Source organism: Pan troglodytes, chromosome 3 (genome assembly GCF_028858775.2).
Source record: "Pan troglodytes isolate AG18354 chromosome 3, NHGRI_mPanTro3-v2.0_pri, whole genome shotgun sequence".
In the NCBI taxonomy this organism is placed as follows: Eukaryota; Metazoa; Chordata; class Mammalia; order Primates; family Hominidae; genus Pan; species Pan troglodytes.
This window is the reverse complement of record NC_072401.2, coordinates 76,550,006-76,570,385: the sequence shown is the minus strand read 5'-3', so window position 1 is coordinate 76,570,385 and position 20,380 is coordinate 76,550,006. Positions and strand designations below refer to the sequence as shown.

General features: G+C 37.5%; 1 protein-coding gene across 2 annotated transcripts in view; it reads right to left on the bottom strand.

Moving 5' to 3' along the window:
* SCFD2 (sec1 family domain containing 2) overlaps positions 1-20,380 on the bottom strand; it is a 503,171-nt gene that overhangs the window by 428,782 nt on the left and 54,009 nt on the right. For both annotated transcript variants that reach the window (XM_001148032.6, XM_063809641.1), the window contains exon 3: positions 7,808-7,935. In XM_001148032.6, coding sequence (XP_001148032.2) covers positions 7,808-7,935 — 128 coding nt within the window. The remainder of the gene's footprint in view (positions 1-7,807; positions 7,936-20,380) is intronic.

Sequence of the window (20,380 nt, the reverse complement as noted above, 5' to 3'; positions counted from 1 at the left end):
TAAGACCAAGAAGTTTGAGAACTTATGTTCTAAATCAGTGTCACTCTTGGTTTCCACAGGAGAGTGATAGAAAAGCAATCCATTAAATACATATGTAACAAATACCAACTGACACTGTTAATTCAAGAATTTATTTATTAATTCCGTAAACATTTCTTGGGTATACAGTAAGTTCAAGTTCCTGTGTTAGGTGCAAAGAATACTAAGAAGCATAGGTAAGAGTTCTCAGCCCCAACTACTCTGAGTCTGGTGGTAATTGCTGTAATACAATAATAGTACAAACAAAGAGATGAGAGCTATGATAGAGAAAATGTTGGGAGAGAACTGGAAAGCCCAGGATACTGAACCATAGGAAATGGGGTTTTATGTTTTTTATTTATTTTGGAGTAGAGTGTAGAAGTAGAATAAGGCTCTAACATTGGTGGCAGTCATTAAGTAGCATCTATGTGCAAGGCACAACAGGAGATACAAAGATATCTACAACCTTCTAGGAAACTAGAAGTAACAGAAGGCATAAAACAATTATCAGAAAGAGGGAGAGATCAGAAGAGCAGAGTGACATGAAGACAAAGGGAAAAGAACCCAACAAAGAAGATGTGATCAGATGCTAGAGAGACATCAAAAGGAACAATACGTATCAGAAAGGAAATTTGTAAATAGAAATAATAATTATTAATTATTAATTCAATGAAAACTATTTCTGCCTCTTTCTATTGAAAATAGAAATACTCATTGTCTCTCTGTTACTCACCCATACTCATCAGGCAATCCATTCATTCAAACTACAAGCACTAAGCCACCCACTGTGTACCAAGCCAATGGCCAATGAAGGACATGACATGTACACTATCTAGCAAGGTTTTTGATCCACACACACTTAACTATATCAGATCATTGTAAGTGCTAAAAAGGCATCCATAAAAAGAGCTGTGTGTCCTTAGAAGCCAGAGCAATTTATTCAGCCTGTTGAGGGAGTGAAAAGCAGGGAATCAGATGTGGTTCCACAGAGAAAGTGACATCTGTATTTAATCATGAAGAATCAGATGGGTTTTGACAGGAAAGATGTGCATTTTTGTGTGCAAATGAGTGTATTGGAAGATGAGTGGTTATATTAGTCAAAGTCTTGGCAGGAAAAAGATGGCACACCAACTGCATCCTGGCAGGAAGAAGCCAGGCAAACAGTATCCTAACTATACTTTCCTCTCACCCTCTAAATCTCCTGCCTATGCCTCTCATAGGCCAAACTCAAATGAGAAGCAAAGCCTGGAAAAGGCAGCCCATGAAGGTCAGTCTCCAGAGGCACAGATATAGAGGGGCGGAGAGTGATCTGGAGGAACAACCAAATGAAAGTATTTCAGACAGACAACAAAGTCCTGGATCTGCAAAAGTTCATGTAGGGAAATACGTAATAGAGAGGGAAAGCAATGAGAATAGGTAGGTGAAGCATGAGGCTAGAAGGCAGAACCATCTTTATAAATAGCATGCTTAGACATTTGGATACTATCCTGAGGGACCCACCAAAGGGTTTTAAGCGGGGGCATGGCATAATCATATCTGAGCTTGTAGCTCTGTAGACACTACCTCCCCAATCCCTAGTTGTTTGACTCCTCTCTCTAAAGAGGCCTGATAATAGAAGTCAGACAGATCCAGCTTTGTATCCTTGCTTACTTGCTATGTAACCCATCAGTGAGGACCCAGTCAGAAGACATTAAACACACCAGTGACATGAACAGAGAAAACTTAACATACAGTATTGTTAAGTGGGTAATTGAAAGGATAAAAAGAGAACTCCAAGGTACCAGGGAGGTAGCTCCCACCACCAGTGTGGAGGAAACAGAAGCAAGAGATTGAAATTATTAAAACTTACAAACGTAGGGACTTAAATGCAAACCTCTGACAATGGAGCACTACTTGGCTGGGGTGGTACCTCTGAGGAGAGGGTGCCCTGAAGCTAGTTTTCCAGGTGTTAGAAGAACTGCACACTGGATTCAGCTGCTACCACAGGAAAAACTTGCCACTGCTGTGGTGAAGGAGTATACTGTTGGCAAGATACTCACAAGCAGAAGGAAAGTCCACAGAAAGCAGAAACGAAGGAGAAGGCTGCTTCTTACCCTCTAGCCTTGAGGTTTCCCTCTAGTTCCCCTTATTAGCATAGCCTGACAGGGATCCAGCTGGGCAAGCTCTAGTGTGGTCTGAAAGTCCCAGCCCCAGCATCACGAAGTGGGAGTTTAGATCTGAGAGACAAGAACTTAACAATTGGCACAGTAATCCTGGAAAAGAAACCTCACCTTTGTGGTCTCAGTTTTCCTTGCCTGTGAAATGGGACTTTTAAAAAATTACCAAATTTATACTATTGGGAGCATTAAATGAAACAAACTATGCAAAACTTCTTTTATAGTACCTGAAACAAAGTAGCTATTCAATAAAAGTTAATTCCCTTCCCCATTCCCCAAATTGTGGTATCAACTAATATATAAAAACAAAGATGTGTGTGAGTCAATAATCAGTATATGTCTCTTATGAGGCAGCCAGATGTTCTCATCCTTTATAAATGACCATATATCACATGGTATGTTAGTCTTACTAGGTTTTAACTTTTCCTTTTTGCAAAGTTGGGCAGTCTCCCCATCTCCCCATCCATTTCTCACTCTTTCTCCTCCCATCCCTCTCTCTCTTTCTCTCTCTCTTATACACACATAACAAAGAGATTTGCATGCACACATGCTCCTCTTAATCTCAGAGAAAATTTTTCCCGTGAAGGCAAAAATATAAATGTGATCAAAAACACAGCTATTATTCAGCCAGAACTGGATGAATTCACATATCAAAAACAGGAAGTAGAACACTCTCAATGCTGTTTTTAAAAAACACGTATCAAACAAAATTTTAAAGTATTTTGATGTATTGCTGTTTTTCAAAGCCAATACTGCTAAATGTTGAAATTCAGAAATGAAAGTAAGTGTGGCATTGGTGGAAAACAAAAATCACAAATCTTATCTGGGGCTTTATTAAGAGAAGCACAAGCCGGGAACGATGGCTCACGCCTGTAATCCCAGCACTTTGGAAGGCCGAGGCGGGGGGATCACAAGGTCATGAGTTTGAGACCAGCCTGGCCAACATGGTGAAACCCTGTCTCTACTAGATAAAAATAAAAAAATTAGCCGGGCATGGTGGCATGGGCCTGTAATCCCAGCTACTCGGAAGGCTGAGGCAGGAGAATCGCTTGAACCCAGGAGGCGGAGGTTGCAGTGAGCCGAGATCACGCCACTGCACTCCAGCCTGGGCGACAGAGCAAGACTTCGTCTCAAAAAAAAAAAAGAGAAGCACAGTACAGTACAGTGTTCAAAATAGGGGAAAAACAAGACAACATCTTTGTTCAGTTCTGGAATTCACATTTTAGGAGGAATGTTAACAAACTAGAGCTCTGCCAGTGACTTAAAACTAGAAGTAAAAAGTGGGAAAGGCTTGTCTTTTCCCAAATGGTTGAAAGAACTCATCGTATTTAATTAGGAAAAGAGAGAATGGTGGTGAGTTTATAGGGCTGACACTAAGATGTCCCAGAACTAGGAGAGCAAATTAAGAAGTATCACCTTGTAGTGGATCAGATTATCATCTAGAAATGTAACTCCAGAGATTTTTTCCATAAAAGTGTGACCACAGAGGATTAGGAATCCCAAATACAGTCAAGGGGATGTTGGCGGTGCAGGGAGGAGGAGTCAGGAGGAATGAACAGAGTCAGGAAAGAGGCAATGCAATGGAATTATAACCAGGCTGAACATGGAAAAACTATTTAGAATTCTGCTTAAAAAAAGACAGGGTTATCAGAAGGGAGATATTTAGCATAAAGCCTAGAAAAAGATGAGTGAAGTGGAAAGAATGAATTAGTGCATTTCCGAGAAAGAAAGGAGAAATAATCTAACTTGATCTGTTTGCTTTGCATTCACTCTCATCAAATAACCTTATAATTTAGTTTCCCGTGCAGATTTTCCCATAGGCAGAGACTGTAACTATAGCTTACTCATTCCAGTTTGCTTGATAGTCATAACTTCCCTCTGCTCAGAGCTTTTATTCTCTTTCAAAAGTCCAGAAAATAGCTATTTCCCCTATTTTATGGACAAAGAAATTGAAGTTTGGCTAATAAGTGGCAGAACTGTGATTCACCCTCAGATATAATTGACTTTATACTCCATCACAATCAGAAGAGGCTAAAGTCACAGAAAACACAGAGAGGCATATAAGAAAGTGGCAAAGTCCAGTAGTGAATGCTGCAAAGAGGTCGAGAAGGATGGTGACTGGCAAAAATGTCCTTATATTTAGTGGTCTGGGAGGCTTTCCAGTAAAAAAGTGTCATGAGCCAGACTGCACTACATTAGTAAGAAAATAATAAAGAAACAGAGGCATCAAGCATAGAACACTCTTTCAAGAACTCTGGCTACAAAGAAAAGACAGTATCATAAAGATATCTGTTTCACTTTGGCTCTAATAGAATAGAATAGTTCTGCCACCCATTAAACACTGGGGAATATGACCACTTTGTAGAGAACTATAGGACAGATATGTGAAGTTCCTCAACCACAATCATATTCCAGTGAAAGATTCTCTGTAAAATGTACCAGAGTTTGAGATGGGCATCATCTACTCATTTCTTCTGTGAGTGGCCATTTTAGACTTAAACAAATGGATTTCTAATGGTCTATTTGTTTTGTTACTTTCAGAATACATTTTTCATTATGAAAGCCAGTGGGAAAAATACAACTGCATTTCAGTGTTTTCAAAGTCACTTTTCTGGAACATATCTATTTAGCTAACTGACAATTTAATAACAAGCTCTCAGAAGGATGACATGTTTATATGTGCAATAATAAAATGAATTGTTCTCTGTCTTTTAGCAATTAAACATTTTTCCTTTAAGTAGATGATGTTTATTTCTCTTGGTGCTCATAACGTTTTAACATGAATTTACCTTGTACTGAGAAATTTTATATTTAAGGTCTGAGGTTTCAATCATGGGATCCCTCCCCATAAATTTAAATACAAGGGAATCGTGAGTCTATAATTAAAATCTGTTTAACATCTCAAAGATACTAGAAGCCTTTATCACAGTCAGAAAAATTTATACTTCAGTAGAAACTATAGCAAGGATAGGAGAATTGTGCATAGTTTAAAATATATGTTATAGTTTTAAATGCTATATGATAAGCTATATGATAGACAGTTTTCAAAAATCAATGTTTTATTATGTTTACAAGTTCCAGTTCTCTTCCTTACTGTTCATAGTTATGAATCTGTTTGTATATGAAAATGAGACACAAGAAATTCCGGCTAGTGATATGAAGCAAAAATGGGCAGCCATACTGTGTTATCTGTTACTAAAGAGTAGTTGGCACATGGTTGGAGTATGCTTTGAATCAATCTTTTTGGTCCTTCTTACGACAGAAGTTTGCTAACAATCCTCTGTTTTTTTCCTTCTTTCTTCCTCCCACTCTCACCCCAGCCCCTAGCTAGAGTTGTGGGATAAAGCAAACAATTCTATCTTTAAAAAAATTTTTTTTTGATTGACAGAAAACTCAAACATTTAAATGTGAATTGCTTATGGGATTACCTGTCCTTTTTAAAAATTTGTGGCTCTGCTTATTTTTCAAAGATACAGCCCTTTAGAAAAGTAGTTTGTTGCTCTTTTAAGAGTCCTGAATCGAGCAATAGAAACTGATTTATGCTCTGTGATAGTATCATAATGTTGTATCACTGAAACACAATATAAATTAACCTTAACATCAAGACCCTTTGTGCATTCCTACTTTCCTTGATTCACAATTTTTTTTTTTTAAACGGTGTCTCACTCTGTTGCCAGGCTGGAGTGCAGTGGCGCAATCTCAGCTCACTGGAACCTCTGCCTTCTGGGTTCAAGCGATTCTCCTGCCTCAGCCTCCTGAGTAGGTGGGACTACAGGTGCGCGCCACCACACCCAGCTAATTTTTGTATTTTTAGTAGAGACAGGGTTTCACCATATTGGCCAGGATGGTCTCAGTCTCTTGACCTCGTGATCCGCCTGCCTTGGCCTCCCAAAGTGCTAGGATTATAGTCGTGAGCCACTGCGTCCGGCCGATTCACAATATTAATTAGTTCTTGTTTCAACATACTTAAGAATAAGACACTCAGTGAGGTAAATACACTTGTTACTAATGTGTACCTAGGGCTATGGAAAGGAAAGGAGAGAAGGGGATGGGAGATGGAGGGACAGAAGGAGGGAAGAAAGGAGGAAGAAAGGAAAGACAATTAATAGTCAAATGCCAGGATATCTCAGTGCAGCAAATTTGAGACCCACTCTAAGGGTGAGGGACCAGGCTAGGGCATGTCTGTCTGCTAAATTGTTTTTATTATGATAGTCCATTTATTAATTCAAAACGAGTAAAAGAGCTCTCACCCTTCAAAACCACTTCTGGCATTGGCTGTATAAATTAGGATGATTTTATAAATAAAGTGCATATTACGTGGCATCAAAATTCTTGGATTTGAATTCCAGTCCTACCACGTATCAGATATATGGCCTTGGGCAACTTATTTTTCTGTTTCAGTTTCCCTACCTGCAAAATGGGATACTAATAGTATCTGTTTCATAGAATTACTCTTAAGAATGAAATAAGATAACACATATAAACAGTCCAAAGACCTAGCATACTGTAAGTTCTCAATAATGGTTAGTTATTTCACTTTTCTTATCATCATTATGTTCCTTGCAGCCCTCAAATATAGTTACCTAATACACTAAAAGTCATCTTCTTTTCATGTTATAACCCTGTAACATTTTTCTTCCTAGATTCATCCATATTCTGCTACTTTCAAATTTTGTTCTATTTCAACTTAGTTTGATTTTTGCCCCCATGTGTAATCAAGAACTTGGCCTATGAATCTCAGCAAAGAAAAATTTTCCTATCCAGTAAAATGTACTAATATTTACTGAATACCTAAGAACAGATTATAAGAGAGAAACCTTATTTTTAAAAGAGAAAAATAAAATTTTGCAAACTTCCAGAAACAAATTCTACCTATTAACCAGATTCAATATCCATATTTAAATATTTCTGTATCAATAAAATTATTTAATAATTTTTAAAACAAAAAAATTAAAAGCCGAATTTTTTTTCTAAAATCAACGCATTAGTTCTGTGGTTCTCTGACTTTTTGATCAAAAGAAAAAAAGCCATTTAAAACTTAAATTCCATTGCAATCATATTCATCTAATACCAAAGACAAAGCTGGATGTGAAAAAAAACGAGAAATAGAAAAATTAGGTATGTAATTCCTGGTGAAGAAGAAATAACACTGATGTGACTTGACAATTAGGACTCTAAGGGTGAGGGACTAGGCCAGACCATGTCTGACTGCTCAATTGTTTTCTCAGTACCATTTCAGTCACTAATTCGAAAGTAATAAGAGAACTTTTACCCACCATAAGTGGGGGAATAGGGGAAGAATGGGGGGAAAAAGGGAGTAGGGGTAGAATAGAATTAAGGAGAGGTAGTCCAGACCAATTTTGACAGTTGTAAAATAGATCAATAAGAAACTAAAATAATTATTCTTTGTAAGCAAAAACTCTCCTAGAGAGTTCCCAAAGCTGAATCTAAGAAAAGTGGTCATTGCTGAGCCCAAGGGCAGTGTGCACATATTCCTTCCCTATTCTTTCAACAGTATACAAAAGTCGTTACTACTTTGGCCTAGATTCCATGTTGGCTAGGTTGGCCCACAATTCAGAACAGGTTTAAATAAGCTTCCTCAGAGGCTGCCTGTGTCCTAGGTTTAGGCTTACCCATACTCATCTTGATTGGCAGGTTTTCTCTGCTTGCTGCTTCCACTAGATGTCTCCGAACTTCCATCACTGCCTCTTTGTGCTTAGTGTTCAGTAAAGCTTCCCATAGGGCTTTGGCTGTGGTGTCACTGCAGGAAAATCACAAGAAGAGCTTTAGAATAAATTTCTACTGGATACTGGAAAGGGTTGAAAGCAAAATACTTTTTAAAATATATTTTTGAGCATTAAGGTAGTCTTTCCTACTGATAAACTCTAAGTATTAGGATTAAAGAATGTCTAATTCACATAATTGGCAGAAAATATTGAGAAATTAAGGAAACAATAAAATCAAGTGAAAAAAGGGAAGAAAAGCTGTATTGTGTGATGAGAAGTGTGGGAAAACTATGTGATAAATTTTTTCAAAGATTTTGCACTTAAATCTTTCAGAATTCAACTCAACATCACTAGAGTAATATAAATGTTATATAAGCCAAAATTAAATGCAAGTCTCAAAATGATTTATCAGTGATTATAAGCACTATATCAATTCGAGATTAAATACTTGTCCAAGAAACAAAGCAATCAGCAATGAGCATTTCATTCAAAAATTACTCAACAGACTTCCTAATTAGTAGGCTTCCTACTAAATGAAAATCAGGAATTATGCTAAGTAGCCATGGCCTGAAGTATCCCACTTTGGGCCTTAGGTTGGAAGGATGGTACTTACTAAAACCTTTACAATTAACCGTTGATAACAGCACGAAGCACTGCATTATATGCAAGGTCTCATCTGGGCTCACTTCTCCAATAGCCCTCTGTCTCACCCAACATGCTATGTCCAAATTATAAATGAGGGCAGTGTTCTTTCCGGAAGATCTCTGCCATGTAGCCAAGTATACACATTTGTAGTAACGTTTTAAAAACTGAATACAAAGAAACAAGGATGACTTCTGTCCCTTTCTAAAGACTTTTTCCTCCAATTAAAGCCCTACTCACTCTCCTACTATTCACTTAGTAATAGTTCAAAAATAAATACATTTTTAATTTAGTTTTAAAGTTACATCTATTAAGATTTTAATTTAGTTTTAAAGTTATACCTAATAAGACATATCTTCCAAATTTGAATTGGATATTGAATAATAGAATGATATATTTTTACACTGAGTTTAATGTCTGACACATTATAATCTTTCATTGAATAGTTTTTATTATCATGTATCTTTCCATAATGAACTAATATTACTGCTCAACATACTCCACTTGTTTTAATCTGATCAAATCTGTCACCACTATAACTCTGCATCTAATATTCTTAAGTTTAATTTAAGTAAGCAGGTAAACTACATGCCAAGCCCTGTATTTGGTTGGGATATAGATTTTTAAAAAGCTTTGAATGGCATAGTTTAGAAGACAAGGCAGATACAAAAGCAAATAAATTACTAAAAAAGTGTGGTAATAAAAGCCATGGTCAATGCTTGCATAGGTGTTTATGCAAGCATAATCCTAGCTGGGAGGACAGGGACTGAAGGAATGATTTCTACTGGAAATGATGAGCAAGTACAAAGATACATAAGCTCTAAAAGCAGCCTAGGAAGAAGTTAAAACTCAATCTGGGAAGGAAAATGGCAAAAAAAAAAAAAAAAAAAAAAAGGCTTCAAGAAAGATATAAAATCTTGGTTACAAAACAAGAGAAAGAAGGACATTTCAGAATGCAAAAAATCCTAGGAACATGACCCTGAGGAGCACTGTTCTGTTGCATGCCAAGGTGCACGGGGAGGGGCAGTGGAAGGAGAGCATAAAAGAAGGAAGGTGCAGCCACACTCTGGGGGTTCTGCATTCCTTGCCAAGTCATGTCAACTTTGATATGTAGGTGACAGGAAGCCAAGGAGCATGTGATTGATTTCACACTTTGAGAAGAACAGCATAGCTCAGCAGTTATGAATACAGTCTTTATCATAATTCAAAAGCAGGTCTGTTTGCTATGAGGCTTTCAGAAAGTTACTTAATTTCTCTAAAGCTCTGCAGGCAATTGAAGAACCATGGAAGAATTCTGAGCATGGGAGTTACAATCCCAGTTTCCCAAACTTATGCTTCATAATTGTTCTCTAGTCTCAAAAATACCTCTCCACAAAACACAGGGATTTCTCACATAAGTCTCAACACAACCCAGAACTTTCAGAGTAGAATGTCACTACCCTCCTCTTTTCCATGAGAATATGTATCTGGCTAATTCATCTCTAAAATCACAGTAAGTTAGGTAACGTTGTGGTTGCCCCATCGGATTGGTGTAGTGGTTTATGGACTCCACAGTCAGATAAATCTGGGTTCGAACTCCAACCATGCTCCTCCTCACCCACTCCAAATACATGGCCTCCTAGACCATTCTTCTCCCGTATTCCAAGCACAGGAACACTCTTTCTACAAATATCTCTCTCCCTCCAGGTATCTGCTAAAACATCACCTTGTCAGAGAGGTCTCCCCTTACTGCCCTGCTTAAAAAAGTGACAATGCCTATCACAGCACCTTATGCTAGCACTCTGTTGTCTACTTACTGGGCTTTACTGTTCTACATAATTCTAATTACCAGCTGACTTATTATGTTTCCATGTTTATTTGTTGTCTGTCTCTCTCATAAAAGGTGGGGTCCTTCTATAAAGGCAGGACTTTATTTTACTCATTGCTAATTCTTCACTACCTAGAACAGTGCAGATCTCTGGTGGGTACACTCAGTAAATACTGAACAAATGATACTTGTTAATTGTGTAACTGTGCACATAATTAATGCTCTCTTTTTGGTATCTGTGGAGTTGGAAGTTATAATAGTGAATTCACAGGATTGTTGTAGGATTAAATAATATAATTCATTTAAAGCACTTTCCTGATTCACAATAAATGTAAGTTGTGTGGTGGTGGTTGTAGTTGTTACTAGTATTACTGTTGTTATAAGTGTTATTGTCTTATATTCATGGTCTTTAATTCACTATGTTCAAGAGTTTGTGATATATTGGATGAATTCACTTACTTAATTACACTGAGTATGCTTATTCATACAATCTTGATTAGTACAGATGTACTAAAGTCACTTGAAGCTTGTACTATCTGGCTCTTGTCTATTAAAATATTTTAGAAGAAATACAAAGTTTCCATGATCTCTAACAGTGATACATACTCAGGTCATGTTTTCTTAAAAATTGTTTTGCTGATATAAACAATTCTGGGCCGGGCGCAGTGGCTCACACCTGTAATTCCAGCATTTTGGGAGGCCAAGGCAGGCAGATCACAAGGTCAGGAGTTTGAAACCAGCCTGACCAACATGGAGAAACCCCGCCCCTAATAAAATTCAGAAATTAACCGGGAGTGGTGGTGTGCCCTATAATCCCAGCTACTCAGGAGGTTGAGGCAGGAGAATCGTTTGAACCCGGGAGGTGGACGTTGCAGGGAGCCAAGATCATACCACTGCACTCCAGCCTATGCAACAGAACGAGACTCCGTCTCAAAAAAAAAAAAAAAAAAAATTCTGAATGTCTAGATATGTGTGAGAGTTCCTAATGCCTGCTTCCTGTCCTAAACAGTTTTCTAAACACATCATACTAACTTCACATTACACATGGTCATTTTAAGTTTATCAAGGGAACATTTGCAAGTTAATTAAGGTTCTCTGAATAATTGGCACTGAAGAAGGTCAAAGTCATACTTACTGGTATTTCGTCTCCTGCACCCACTTCTTCACCAAGTCACTCTATTACTGCAATGTGGTAATTCACACACGTACACCTATATCAGCATCTGAGTTGAGCATGGTAGTTAAGTCACTGCCTTTCTCTAATATGCTCATAAAAGTTGATCCAATAGGCAGTATTTCATACAACTGAATTTTCACATGAAATCAACTCCTGATATTAAACTTTATGTCAAGAAAAGTTAATTGAAATCCATACTATAATTGCAATAGCAGATTATATGTAAATCTTTATCATCTCCAACTGTGCAAAACTTTCTGTTTTCCTACTGGGGAAATAAGCAATACAGAGAGGACTATATGCAACGGCCAGTGTGGTAGATTATTACTAGGCAAGACTGCAGAGTGGCAGGGGCATAGGTTCTGGACCAAACAACACAAGGTGCCATTTTGCCACCTACTAGCTCTATGTCCCTAGGAGGGCTTCTTCTCTCTGTACATGTTTTCTCCTCTCCTAAATGGGGATGGTAATAGTACATATTCAGTAAGCTGTTATAAGAATCAAATGGGCTAATACATCTAAAGCACCTAGAACAAATCCTGACACACAAGCGCTACAGCAGTAGTAGTAGCAGCAGCAGTAGTAATAAAAGAAAAATCAAAGGGCAGAATTTTCTTGTAAGATATAGAAGGAAGCCTTTTGTAGAACTGCAGTGGTCTTCCCCCACTACTTGTGTACATATATGTACAATCACTGTCAGCGACTTCATTTTCTAATATGAAAAGGTCAACAATAGATAATGTAGAATTCACACACACTGAAAACTCCAATGCAAGCAATCTCCCTATATATGACAAGTTGATGTAAATAATTTTTATTTTTCAAGAATAAAATTGAGAACTTTACTATAGCTTACTTCAAAACAGACAGCTATAGAAAGTTAGTGTTTTTCTTACAAAAACTTTTAAGCAATGATTTTGTTTCAGCTTATCTCTTCAATTTAATTATTGTAAAATTCTGCAGGACCTTTTAAAACTACAGTTATTACTTTTACAAGGAGTTCAGATTCTATATTCTATTTCCAGACTGACTTATTAAATGGTTGTACAACTCTTGGGTCAGAAGCAAACATTAGAGGTTTGCTAATATAAAGATATTAATCATCTTTATATCTTCAGCAGGACTCTACCTAACCCAATACAGACAGATGAAAAATCTATTTTTAGTTTTTAAAAGCACCTAAAGAAAAATTTATAATATTCCTGAGAAAAACACTACAGCTTGTTTGAAGAAACAAATCAAAACTCTGATTAGACTCTATTTATACCTAAACCCTTTGTGCTCTACTATAAATCTCATTCATCTAGCTTAATCTTTTATCTTAAGTTCAGGAACAGCTGGTCAACATCTTTTTGATAATCAGGCCCACCCTAAAAGAGTTGGTTTTTTTTTTTTCCCTGATGGCCAAATTAAGGAAAAATTTTGAAAGGTGAATAAAATACAATGTTAAATATAGTTTCAAATACCATCACTCCATTCTATTTCAAAAGCATTTCAGAATTTACAAAACTTCTTATATCTCATTTTATCCTCATCTCCTGAGCTAAACTATTATCTGAAGCTCCTCAAATCCAATTTAAAGAGCCTCAGAGAGGCAACTGACTGATTTAAGTACCCTCAATCTTTAAAAGGCAAAATCACAACTGAGGCAAATGGCTTCTAAACCCAGTAATCTTAATACTATACCATGCCATGCTTATATTATGCAAATCATCAAAGAGAATCAATTATGCAGAACGTCAATTGTTTTTCACTTTTCATGTTGGTTCTCTTTTCAAATCCATAATATCCTTTAAGTTCACACATGGGTCCCACAAAGGACAGGATGGAATGGAGTGAAGAGTAAAGTAGATCCACATTAATTCCTGAAGCAGGTAAAGCTCTAAGAACTCTGCACACTTTTGTTTTAAGCAATATCATACTATTCCCCTTGTGGGTCAAAATTAGCCATTGACAGTCACTTGGCTACACAATGCTAATTTTCCACTTTTATTCAGCCTTTTTCCTTAAATGTTTCCCTCCAAGAAGACTTTGATGAATTTTTAATCATTCTACATATATATCATTCATATAACTGAAAAAGCAAAAACCTAGTCTAAATTGCCTTACAGGTATTATTTCCAATCTAGCTCTAACTCTATGTACAACATGTCCTTGGGAAAGAAAGAAGGGGAAATAGCCTCTACTTTTTTTCTTTTTTTTTTTAGAAGGAGTCTCGCTCTGTCACCCAGGCTCGAGTGCAGTGGCATGATCTCAGCTCACTGCAGCCTCCACCTTCGGGTTCCAGTGATTCTCCTGCCTCAGCCTCCCGGATAGCTGGGATTACAGGCATGCGCCATCTCGTCTGGTTAATTTTTGTATTTTTAGTAAAGATGGGGTTTCACCATGTTGGCCAGGCTGGTCTCAAACTCCTGACCTCAGGTGATCCACCCAACTTGGCCTCCCAAAGTGCTGGGATTACAGGCATGAGCCACTAGGCCCACCCGTCTCTACTTAGTAATTTTTAACACTGATAAAATTGAGACAAAGTGAAACGACTTGCCTAACATCTCATTATATTACAAAAATTAAAAAGGAGGATTAGAGCTCAGGTCCACCACTGGAAGTGCCAATGGGTTGCTTCTGTAACTTGGTTAGTCTTTTTGGTGCTTTATATCCCCTTACAGTTATTACTAATGTTATCATTTTCACTTATTGAAAACTATGTCATAGGCAGCATGACTATATTATCTCGTTTAATAACAACAACCTTTCAGGATAAGTATCATTGACCCCATTTCATAAGTGAAAAAACTGATTCTAAACAAGATAAAATAGTTTACCCAAATTACATGCCCAGTAAATTAGGGTTTGAACTCAGGTTCCTGTGAACTCCAAAATCCATCTGTTTACCATAATTCTACACTGTTCTGTAAAATAAAAGGCTTGAACTAAAATGCCAATTTCTGAGATTCCTTGGGTCCCCAACAAGCTATATTTATAAGGTTTCCAGGCAGGGTGTGGTGGCTCACGCCTGTAATCCCAGCACTTTAGGAGGCCAAGGCAGGCGGATCACCTGAAGTCAGGAGTTGGAGACCAGCCTGGTCAATATGGTGAAACCCCATCTCTACTAAAAATACAAAAATTAGCTGGGCATGGTGGTGCACGCCTGCAATCCCAGCTACTCAGGAGGCTGAGGTAGGAAAATCACTTAAACCTGGGAGGTGGAAGTTGCAGTGAGTTGAGATTGCACCACTGCACTCCAGCCTGGGAGACAAGAGTAAAACTCTGTCTCAAAAAATCAATAAAAAATAAAAATAAGGTTTCCATTATGCCATGGTCCTCAAACTTCACATGCACAAATTTGATTAACTTTCCAAAGGTCAGCAAAAGATGAGTGAATATCCCATGCTGCTATTTCTTTTATTAAACCTCTCTTTCTTTTTCACAAGTCCAGTGACAGCAATAAAAAGAATTAACAACAACAACAAAATTACCAACAGCTTGTGGAATATAAATTAAACAATTTCTTCCCTTTTTTCTGTTTTTAATATCATGGTTTCAAAAGACATAAACTGAATTCATTGTAGCTACTAGAATACAATTTAATTTGTTAAAATAGATTCCTTGAAATATACAACATGAAAGTAGAATATTTATTCTATGAAATATAAGTAGTTTCTATATTGTCAGTAACTATTTAAAATGCCAATACATACTAATTGTCATTTTTTGATAAATTATTCTGAATTCTTAAAAATCAAACTGTTTTTACAAATTGTCATGTTTGAAGAAGACCAATGACATACACATAATAATAACCTGCTACAAATAGCTCTTTAAGGTCTTTCAAGAAACTTCTGTACATGAAAATATGGTCATTTCAGTTCATTCCTGGCTCTTTATTCACCAGAATTACTCAACTCTGAATGAAATCTTAGAAGCTGCCTTGGGTTGGCATGTATGAAATGTCAAATGCAGTCTGCTAGAAACTAACAGGAAATATTCATCACCAAATAAAATAGAAAGAAGACAGCAAAATTTTTAAAAGGTGGCTGAATGTTGAATCACGGTGATACTTCAATCAAGTAGAAGGCATGCAATTAAGAGATGAGGGTGAAATGTGAATGCGCACCATTATCTTGTGACTAAACTTAGACAGTTTCTTCATGGCATGCACGGGAAGTTAAGCTTAATCACAGGATATGCAATAATAGTCACAGTATTCCAACAGAAATCCAATGACAACAAAAAACCCAAACAATTTCAACTAATTTTAAACAGAAGGCAAGCTGAGTCATAGTTTTTCACAGCAGGGAATAATGGCTTCCATGAGGGGTGAGCTTAATGAGCTCTGAAGGTAGGTTTTCTAATTAAATTATTCACAGAGGTTTCAATAGTCATCTTTCCTCTTGACTACCTTTTAAAACAATTACCTCATCTTTAACAAATGTACCAATTAATCTTCATCTCAACAGAAGCAAAAGCAGCTAAGTGCAAGATATGTGACAGAGTCCTTTGGTACTGGAAAGCAGCCCTTTGTTCATTCTTTCTTTCAAAATATAAGCACTTTCTGTGAGCTGGGCATGGATGCTGGAAACATGGCTGTGAGCATCCTCCCACACCCTGCCCGCATGGAGCTAGCCATCTAGCAGGGAAGGTGAAACTGAGCACACTCCAGCAGGGTGATAAAAACAAAGACTGAGAACTTTGGGAAAGTGCAACACCTAACCTGGGCTTGTCAGAGGCGTTTGAACCAGAGCAACTCCATCTTGAATAAGGACTGGGTAAAATAAGGCTAAGACCTTCTGGACTGCATTCCCAAATGGCTTGGGATTCTAAGTCACAGGATGAGATAGGAGGTCAGCACAAGGTACAGATCATGAAGACCTTACTGCAAGCTGTTTTAGCTTGCAGTAAAGAAGCCGACCAAAACCCACCAAAACCAAGATGGCAATGAAAGTGACCTCTGGTTGTCCTCACTGCTCATTATACACGAATTATAATGCATTAGCATGCTAAAAGACACTCCCACCAGCACCATGACAGTTTACAAATGGCATGGCAACATCAGAAAGTTACCCTATATGGTCTACAAAGGAGAGGCACAAATAATCCACCCTTAAAAAACGGACTAGATAACAACATATTAACTGTTTAACCATCACATAAAATAGAGAGTATTTGAGCTTCATCTCAGTATAAACATTTTTTATTCCTACTCTCTATCAGCCCATTAATGATTAACACTATAATCAACACAAACGTATTAATAATTTCCTCTTAGAAAACAGTAAAGCATAAGAAAGACTGTTTTTCATATAGATTTCTAATGCATAAATGGATTAACTCAGTATGAGGATTTTAAATCAATAACACAATTAGATTACTTAAAAACCAAACACATATCCCTTCTCTGCCACATTTTTCTGACTCTAAAGGATATACTTTGAGTTCCTATACGTTAGTACATGATCCAGTACACAGATCAGCACTTGCTCCACTGGGGAACTCTAGGCTGGATTGATTACATCTGTGTGTTTTGGCTCAAATTCAAGCCATGGAAAGTTAAAGATTAATTCATGTGTCAAGGAACTCTAGGACAAAGAGTTAGTGACAGTTTTATAGAAGCTCTTAGAAGCAAATGTATCTGCCTGCTTCACCCTTCTGTCACTCACCTCCATGAAGAAGGTTCATTTCAATCAGCATAATCTTATATGCAATGATTATACAGTGACTCCAGTATCCATCACTTTGGTAGGTGACATCATTGTGTCTATATGCACATTTGTATGAAGCTTCAAAGCCTTGGAAAAACTTGATGTGTTGAAAATTATTATAGCTTATTTTCTCTTCATTGGTAAAAACCAATTGATTAAAAACCAGCTTGAGTTTTGGTTCAGCTGAAATAGGAATTTGCATTGCTCCTATTATTAACTATCTTAACTCCCATAGATTTTGTTAAGATGTTTTGTGCTATCTCCTTTGATACTCTAGAACTACAGAACAGTGTTGAAGTGTTACAACTCTGAGGAGAGAAGAATATACAGTAGTTCTTTTCTGTTGTTGTTTTTTTGAGACAGGGTCTCCCTGTGTAGCCCAGGTTGGAGTATAGTAGCATAATCACAGCTCACTACAACCTAGACTTACTGGCCCAAGTGACCCTCCCACCTGAGTAGCCAGGACTACAGGTGCATGCCACCATGCCCAGCTAATTTTTTTTTTTTTTTTTACTTTTTGTGGAGATGAATTTTCACTATGTTGCCCAGGCTGGTCTCTAACTGGGCTCAAGCCATCCTCCTACCTCAGCCTCCCGAAATACTGGGATAACAGGCATGAGCCAATGTGCCTGGCCTTTCTTTTTTCATTATAGTCAACCTGTAAAAAATATTCTATTTAAAGCATTTTCAATATAGTAAGATAAATAATTCTGTGTGTGTGTATGTGTGTGTATTGTGTGACAAAAGTAGAGAGCTCTATGGTGTTGCTTAATTTCTGTGTTCCATGATATCCAAAAACCTGGGAAACCACTTCGAAAGGCTCCAGGCCTAAGGAACAGAGTAAAGAGGAATCTTCAGGCTTCCTTCTAAATTTTTGCAGCCACAATTACCCTATTAATAAAGGAGACAGGAATTCCTAGTAAAAACCCCAAATAAAGGGAAAACAAGCACACAGGTCTTGAATATTTCCCACAAGGAATAGCAAAGTTAGGAAGGCATTGAACAATTTGCACTCACATTCAACCTTGTAGACTAGAAGCACACCATCCCCTAATAAATGTCTTCGATACTATTTAAAAATGTACCCAGAAGCCAGGCACAATGGCTCACACCTATAATCCTAGCACTTTGGGAGGCCAAGGCAGGAGGATCACTTGAGGCCAGAAGTTCAAGACCAGCCTGGGCAACCTAGCAAGACCCCATCTCTACAAAAAAAATTTAAAAATTAGCTGGGCATGGTAGCACACACATGTAGTCCTAGCTACTTAAAAGGCTGAAACAAGAGGATCGCTTGAGTCCAGGAATTTGAGGCTACAATGAGCTATGATCATACCAGTTCACTTCAGCCTGGGTGACAGAGTGAGACCCTGTCTCTCCAAAAAAAAAAAAAAAAAAAAAAAGTATCCAGGATACATAGGGACAGAAATGACTGTCAAAAAGGAAGAAGTTCTTATACTCACAGACCCCTTGAAACAGGAGGCATGACATGCCAGGCAGGGCCACATGGGGAAGCACCAGGGTTGGTCAAGAGGCAGAGGGAACAAGGAAAAAACATAGGCACATGCCCTTATTGTGGATTTTGTGAGAAGGAATGGCCAAGGCAGGGTAAGCAGGCTGAGGGGGCTTAGGATGTGCTGGTTTAAATCATTTCTGTGGGCTCTGGTTGTCGGGTACATGGCACTGGGGTGATGAGGGCAGGGGAATATTGGCTGGGAGCATAAAAGCCCAGCAGAGGGAAGAGGGGTGAGTTCTGATTGATAAGTTTGCATATGAGAGGCTCATTCCCTGACTAGTTGTTTGCTATTTCTAGACTCCAGGTGCCAGAGCATCAAAGAAACAGAAAACAAGAAAATATTGTTAATACAAATATTGATACTAATTAACTATGTCTTAGTCAAATAAGGCCTAGGAAAGTAGATAAAATAAAATTGTGACACATGGGTAAGGTTCTTGAGGCTTGCCTCACCAAGACAAGATACATATGATCCCCAACCAACAATCCGGCCCTCTATTCCCAACCCTAACCCACCTTGCAATACTCCTTTTCTCACCATAAAAACTCTAACTTCCCTCTTACTTTTGTTTCTGATATTCACTCTCCTTAAGAACGTAATATAACCTAGAAAATTACTACAGATGTGTGTGTGTGCGCGTGCACGCTTACATATTTGTGACAGTAAAAAAAAAAAAAAAGAGAAGACTCACTGCCTTTCTAGGGGACACAGAGGACAATAATTCTAATAACACATTCCTAGAAGCTCTCCCATTCTTGAAGGTAAAATGCACTCGAGAGCCATGACCCACCAAAACATAAATGATTAACAAAAATAATGATTGCACCATTCAATCAAATCACAAAGAATTAGCCAGGAAATAAAAAAGAAAGATGAAGGAGTAAAAAATAGAAGAAAAGACACAGGACTGAGCTTCAAGTACAATCTAGACCTACAATAAACAAAGAAGGTTCTAGATACCATATTTTATCAATTGCAAATGGTCTGAATAAGTAAATGAACTAAAAGGCATCATTGGAATGTGTTTTGTGAGATTTACTGATAGCAGCTTTCTACAAAAAATAAAAATAAAAATAAGTAGGTAAATCTGAAATCCCAAAGGGAAGTCACTATACAAGACTTTTGACTTATTTTTATCTCGTTTGAGTCTTACAAGCATATATGGTAGGCATTATTATAACCAAATTTTCAGATAAGGGGGCTAAGGTTCAGAAAGCATAAGCAACATTAATCCTTCAGTTCAAACAATATTTAACAGGTAGCTTCTTGTTTAAGCCACTTTGTCCAGTTTTTTTTAGGATACTAAAGGGACATGACTACTAACTCTCCCCCAAAATCAAACCTGAAGGAACTAAAGAAGAAAACACCAAGACATGGCAAAGTATACGAAAAAATGGCAAACCATGACAAAGCAGCTGAGTTTATGCAAAATATGCTAGGATGATTCAGTCTTAGACTGTCTATAATTACAACTTGCCACATTAACAGATGACAAGAAAACATACTATCTTTTAAATAGATTCAGGAAAAACATTTCACAGATTTCAACACCAATTCGTTATTTAAAATTTTATTTATTTTATTTTATTTTATTTGAGACAGGGTCTCGCTCTGTCACCCAGGCCAGAGTGCAGCGGCGTG